Here is a 6,805-nt window from a genome sequence, read left to right on the forward strand (position 1 = left end):
GAAATTAGCGGAAACGGCAACCATATGCCCTCGGTTTAGTGTTCTGTTTTGTGACAGATTCTTCCTTAGCTATGAACTTAAGATTTAAGCAGGGACACAACAAGGTAAAGCGCACCTCCTCCTGGAGAAATTCATTCAACATTCCGTATCTTCAGCACATTGGGTGTGATCTATGTCGCATAAGATTCGTTCCATTGCGAAACGAAGGTGGCAAATTTGGTAAAATTTGGTACTGACGTCGCGAATTTGTTGATAAAAGGACATTTGGGAAAGTGGTAGGGGGTTTCCTTATCAAAGAGCCGACTGTGTTTTTCTCAGTTTTTCTTTTCGTTTCGCGAGATTCTTGCCAAGAAGAGTGTAAGAGTAGCATCGAATATTTTGTGGAATTAGATGGTATTTTGTATATTTTTTATTGGATTGTTTTTTTTTCCTGGAACTCTCTTCATCTTGATGATGATTTTTTTAAAGGATTTTTTAGTGATGATCTAGTAGTGAGGTTACACAACTACAAAACAATCCAGCATATTATAGAAAGTGCTTTTACGTTTTCGTTTTTTGTTTACTTTACGTTTTCGTTATCGAAGACTTCCATGATCGTTTCTCCCAACTAATTCGAAATTTTTTTTTTTTTGAGAGGGTGGGTGGGACACAAGGCGACATCTTGTGTTTTGCACGTACTTTGAACAGTTCTTAGACCTATGTGGTCAATAGTTCTGAATTGTTCTTGAAACCATCTCCACTGACATGACTCCCCTTCAACTAACATTGTCTTCTTTCAATCCTGTTGAGGATCACTTATGAAGAGCTTGTACCTGTAGACAGTAATCAGATTTCAGGACGATTGTCAAAAGTCATACGACTCTCCTTTCTTATATAGTCGTGCTGGTTTTTTTTTTCCGGTAGTGTTCGTTAGAAACCGTTTCGTTTTCGCACCATTGCTTCTATAGTTTACATAGCTGTCCAATATTATTCCAATTTTTTTTTTTTTGTAAGATCACCTCTGTGGAAAGATTGTAGATCACATGTAGGCGTGAAATACAGCGTGGGAACTGCTTTATTTGATATGAGATGCTTCAGAACGCGTTTCTATGTACACGTTCCCATCCCATTAGCAACATTTTCATTTGTTTCACTTGAATAGTCCAGTGAGAAGTCATTATTGATCTTCGGTACGCGTCGCACTGAATGCGACGCGTACACAAGAGTGGCGCGTTGCAACTGATTTCGTAGGGAAGAACGCCCTTTTCTACACCGTTTTTAACGACGTTTAAAGAAAGTTGAGTGTTTCATGAGAGTGAATATGTTTCGCTGCACGTCAAAATCGTGATTCACTGCCTTTAAGGCATCATTAGGGGCACGGGATATGACCTGAGGCTTCATTGTGTGGAATGTGAATCGCAGAGCCGTAGCACAGGGGAAAATGATCTTACCCTATTGTCATTTATATTGTCGAGTCTGAAATTTTCAAGATATTTCAATCTCTTTCTGTTTTTTTTTTGCGTCCAAGTCCAGTTACAAGTGGATCAATTTCCGGGACAGAGTCTAGAGCTTTCTATTCGTGAACGTGAGATCTTTTATGTTCTCTGTGCTGAATTCTGTTAGTACTTATACGTAGAAAATTCTGGAAAGACTACGCTTTCAACCGTGAGTAATGCAGTCATCCGGGAATTTTGTTTTAATGCTACAATGCAGTCGATCGAAGAACCGTTCAAAGCGAAACTGACCTCTTATCTCTGAGCGATTGTGTCAGATTCTGTGTGTCATGCCTTCGAAATCACTAAATTCGACATTTGGTAATGTGTAGAGTTTTCGGACGATGATTTCCTTCTGCCCGAAACGGTTCCAGGCTGCAAACTTGATTGGTGTGACATTCTTTTTCCTTGATTTCTATAGTGCACTCAGTCACATACTTGTCACCAGTGTGCTGACGTCGGTCTTTCGCCACATGGCTGCGCGATAGTATTTTTCTATTCGTTTTGTCCGTCTTTCATATGGATACACACGTATTTTAACGTATCCTCGACAGAGAGCTAGCCTTCCTCCTATCTAATCCAGTACCTGAGAATATTTCAACGTCGGAGTTAACCAGAAGTTGTCAAAACTACTCTAAATGTCATCAGAACAAGCGTGACTCACATTTCCTCAACATTTCTGACTTAGGACATCATTTGTTTGAAAAAAAAATAACTCCGGCTTTTATGACGCACTCGCGACACCGTCCCGATGACACGAACTTCTCTGCGTCCGCGTGTTCCGACGAACGCTCGTCTTTCGTTGTTATAGGAGGCTTTCAGCGGGCTTCGCCTTCTTCTCTTGATCAGTAGTGTCGCATATGATCTTACAGACCATTAGGTCTTCAACCGTATCTTCCTATGCAAGCGCACGACAGGAGTAGGAGTCAAAACGACAAGAAGCAGCACGGCTGCGTAAGTGGCGCTTGAAGCGACGCGGCGAAGCGTAGAAGTTGGGGTCGTGGTGGGACCTTAGCTAGCATCACCCGTGTGCTTCGGTTTGCGATGGTCCCACCTCGATTCCAATCGCTGCCGCCACTTCGAACGTAGCCGCTTGCGTAATTGCGCCGTGCTTCATGTCGTTTTGACCACACTACAGGTACAGGTGTAGGTAGGCATCATAATCCGTTTACGATTCCACTGTGCTTTGCAGTCTTGCCCTACTTAACACTATCCTAAATCCAACACTCCTCCGGAGTGAGTAGAAAACTTCTAGTCACCGCTGTTCGTAGCAAGAAAACCACTCGATTGTTCCTTGTGCTTTTGCTCTTTTGGACTAAAGCAGCCCACACACACACACACCCACTTTTTGTTCCAGAATGGACAAAGTGGAACCTGTTTGTTTGAAGCGACTACGGAAGTTTAAAAAGTGAAGTCGCTCAATCCACTTGGGATGCACTAACGCATTTTACTGCAGTTCGCGATCGTTAGAGGCATCACCCCACGAATCTGAGGTGGTACGGATTTCAGGTGGAGTATTCGTATACGGGATCGTAGATTATGGAGAGGGGTGTGATTCCGTCCATTCCTTCCCAATTGCCGTAAAAAAACGGCCCGGAAGATACGGCTTCGGGCGTTCCGACGTCTACCTTCTATAAGTAGTTCGATTGGAGCGCGCCAGCCCTATGCCCTCACCTGTTGGCCTATACAATGACTTGCTAGAGCCAGCCGATGACCAAGCTGCTAGAGCCAGCCGAAGTGTTTTTATCCTCCCAGACAGGTCTGGCACCAATTTATCGACCTCGGAGGGATGAAAGGCTTGGATTGGACCAGGGTGGTTTCGAACCATCGACGGTGTGGCTATAATGTACCTCTAACCTACTGTGCCACACCCGCCGCAGAAGTTTTACCATCGCTGAATTGATTGGAAGCGTTTTCAGGAGATAGAAGCCCAGGACACAGTCGATATGGCCACAATTCACACAGTATATGAGAATCCCTACGCTAACACGGAATGTATGAGTCATATTCCGAAAACGGTTGGAACAGGGAGTCAGTTGGATGTGTCATGGTCAAAACAAATATAAGGCGAGTTTTCGTGGTGGACTGTGGAGCGATTGCAGTGGTTTTCCTCCAGTACCTGGATGATGGAATAAAAGGCCACGCTGAGCCACTATCTTAGTTTTTTTTCCTCATCGTGAGTCTAGAAACGGCACCACAGGAGCAATGAATATCTTTAACATATGTAGACGAAGAATATTTCCTCCATTATGACTCATTTGTTCTTCTCTTTCGCAGTGCTCAATTTTCTTTAATCGCTTTCTTTCAAGCTTCTAATTAGTAGTAATAATAGTAATAATGATAATAACAATAGTAATAATAATAATAGTAATAATAGTTGTAATAATAATAGTGATAATAGTAGTAATAGTAATAATAATAGTAATAATATCTCAATAAATTAGAAAACGTAACGTTTAGGAAATTTAGCAACGGGGCGAAATTTTTTTGGTCTTTTCACACTTATCCTTGTAGGGAGTGATAGAAACAGGGTGTTTGATCTCTCAAGAGGAAATCTACATGAACTTTTTATGGATCACATCCATGTAATCAATGAATAAGATTTGTTTCCTGAAAAACAAAAGGAAACTCCTACGTTTATTCACTTTTATTTTACTATTTATTAATTCACTAGCTTACTTTCATTCTCTTTGTTTAAGCTTCACGAATGGATTCGTGGAGGTGTTTTAGTACGGTTTTAATAGGTAAAATGTTGTTTTCTTTAACAGAATGAAAATTTACTTCTAAGGAGCGTTAAGGATTAACACATGATCCGCTTTAATCTTATAGCTTAATGTGTGCACGAAGAGAACGAGTGAAAAACATCAATAATTCTAGCAGATATCGTAATAAATTCGATTCCCTCAAAATTTCATTCTTCTCAGCTGGTATTCCTCGTGCTATGCGAAGTGTTATGCTGTTTTTTGTTGTTATTGGATCTCTCTCGATCAATTTTCTTTTTTTTCTGCTATTCAGGACAAAAAATGCACTTTTGATCTTACCTATTCTAAGATTAAAAGATCATATTTTATTCTTATTCTTTTTTGATATCACTTTTGAGGTCTTAAGCAAATCCTTACTATGCTTGTTCCTATTCGTTCTTTTCATTTTTCCCTTCCTTATTCATCCCCCCATAGAATTCACCCATTTTTTTCTCGTGCAGAAAAGAAAACACTGATTGAAATTTCGTTTATTTGTTGTTCTTTGGAATTCGATGTTGACGTAAACACGCGGCAGCACGTGCCGTGTATATCTGTCGGTGATTTTGCGCGTTATCACGAGAATAGCTTGAACGAGCCGCTTATCGCCGTAAGCGGCGCAGCACGCGGTCGGTCCTTCATGCGGCTACTTTTCATCACTAAGCGATTAGAACTATGTACATGGTTTGATCGTTGAACTTTTGTTTTCGCCGAAGGGACACGTCACGATACGGATGCTTGCGTTGCGGAGAAAGTTCTAGCAATTTCCTCCTAGAAAATGTACGATTCGATCCTTTTTTATGGATACAGGACGCTGCGCATAGCAAATGAAAAGAGTAAAATTTCCTCAGAAATGCTACTGGATCTATATTGATGAATTTTCCGGTTTTTCAAGTCTAAAGCTGCATACGTGATCCTCTTTATTGGTATTTAAGATATCCAGAACGGATGACGTCATCCGTACTGTTTACTATCACTGTCTCCATTTATCAGCTGAAGAGCAGGTCATCATAGTAGGGTAAAACAATTGGAAGCTCGGTGTAGTTAAGTAAACTGCTACGCTTAAAGCGATGCGGGTGGAGCGCAGCGGTTAGGATCGTGATGGGACCCTTTCTAGGTCCACTCATCGTTGCATTTCGTAATAGTTCCACCTCGATCCCAATTACTGGCTCCATCATGGTGCAGCATTCGGAGTGGTTGGAACTGTTTCACATCAGGACCCCCCATTGCGTTCACCCGCTATTGGCTCGGAAAATCTTTTGGGGATTCGTGCGCTTTGACAAATAAGAGAAGCTTATCACTTAACTGTTCGCCTCCACCTGCTCCGTTCTTCAATTTTTGGTTTTTAGTTACATGGCCTTTTGTTTGTTCACCGAATTTTCGAAAACCTCTCTGTTGACTCACTATTTCTCAAGTTAATCGTTTTTCCAAAAGAGAGAACGAGAAAAATTCTTCGGGCATAAGTTTTAACCCCCCTTCCTTGTGGTTTTATTGCAAGGGTGTTTTCTATTTTCTCATATAATTCCCTAAAATTTCCCTTAATCTCTTATGCGGCTGTTGAGAAACCGTGAACAAGACTGAATTTGATGTGTTTTCCAGGGCGAGTTGGGATAGTTTTGTGTGTCCAGTCTCTTGCCTGATTAACTAGCGCTCAGGAAAAAGTTAGCCTCTACTTTTCGTGGCAAGAAAAAAAAGAATGAAATTTGTCAAAATTCTCTAGCTTCGCTCGTCATTTTCTCAGAAATGTAGGATGTACGTTTTTTTCCTGGATTTTCTTGAACGAGAAGAACTATTTGTGCGCTCAGAAAGTCTTTGAAATTTGTTCTAGGGCATCTTTTTTCCTTGGATTTCCCTTAGACCAGAACATCTGGGTTTGTTCCGGTGCACTGATGCGAATCCTATGTGATCTGTGAGTATTCAGCTGAAATATTTGTTTTGAATTTTCTCTGATCCGTTCCAGTATTCTGTGGATTATGGAAACGTGACATCCCTCATTGAACTGTGTTTACTGACGTGTTTAAATCTTCCGATCATCGGGGGGAACTCTTAAGATTCCGTGCTAAACACTTCTTGCATTGTGCTCGAGCGCTTCATAAGAAACTGGTAGCTCGCCGCCGCTCTCGTCATGTGAGCAGGATCATCGATCGATTCCCCACGTGTTTTTATTATCAGAAGTGCGTCAAACACTTATTGGTTTCGCTTTTTTTTCTTAGACACCGCGCTTCCTCGTTCTTTCATCAAGCTGTTTCTGGAAAGTGTGGACGTTCATGTTCTGTTTAATAACTACTTATTCTCCGATGTAGTCATTCTACCAATTCCGTTAAGGTTAAGGGGGTCCGTTAAGGCGTAGGCTGAACTCATTTTGGTGGATATTTTCCCGGGGGATATTTATTTAGTCTCTGGATTTCTGTGAGAATGCGTGGTGAATTGGTAGGAAGTGAACTTTCGCCGGAATTAACTCAACATTTTTACCGACTAGGCGGTATAGCACCTCAGGTAAAGAGGTTCTTCCAGTTAGTTTCATCTGTGCGTGTGTAGATAAGTATTTATCAGTAGTTTGTAGTTTTCATATAACCTACTATGTCTAAATAATCA

The 6,805-nt window shown here is 41.2% G+C and overlaps 1 protein-coding gene across 1 annotated transcript; it reads left to right on the forward strand.

Annotated features, from left to right (window-relative positions):
* Positions 1 to 3,182: 3,182 nt before the first annotated feature.
* On the forward strand, positions 3,183 to 3,538 carry RB195_012715 (uncharacterized protein; the record flags this gene model as incomplete). The annotated part of the gene is made up of 2 exons (XM_064202217.1): positions 3,183 to 3,305; positions 3,392 to 3,538. The coding sequence occupies 2 exons, from the start codon at positions 3,183 to 3,185 to the stop codon at positions 3,536 to 3,538; spliced, it is 270 nt and encodes an 89-aa protein (XP_064058098.1).
* Between the last annotated feature and the right edge of the window lie 3,267 nt (positions 3,539 to 6,805).

Source organism: Necator americanus, chromosome V (assembly GCF_031761385.1).
Source record: "Necator americanus strain Aroian chromosome V, whole genome shotgun sequence".
NCBI classification, from domain to species: Eukaryota; Metazoa; Nematoda; class Chromadorea; order Rhabditida; family Ancylostomatidae; genus Necator; species Necator americanus.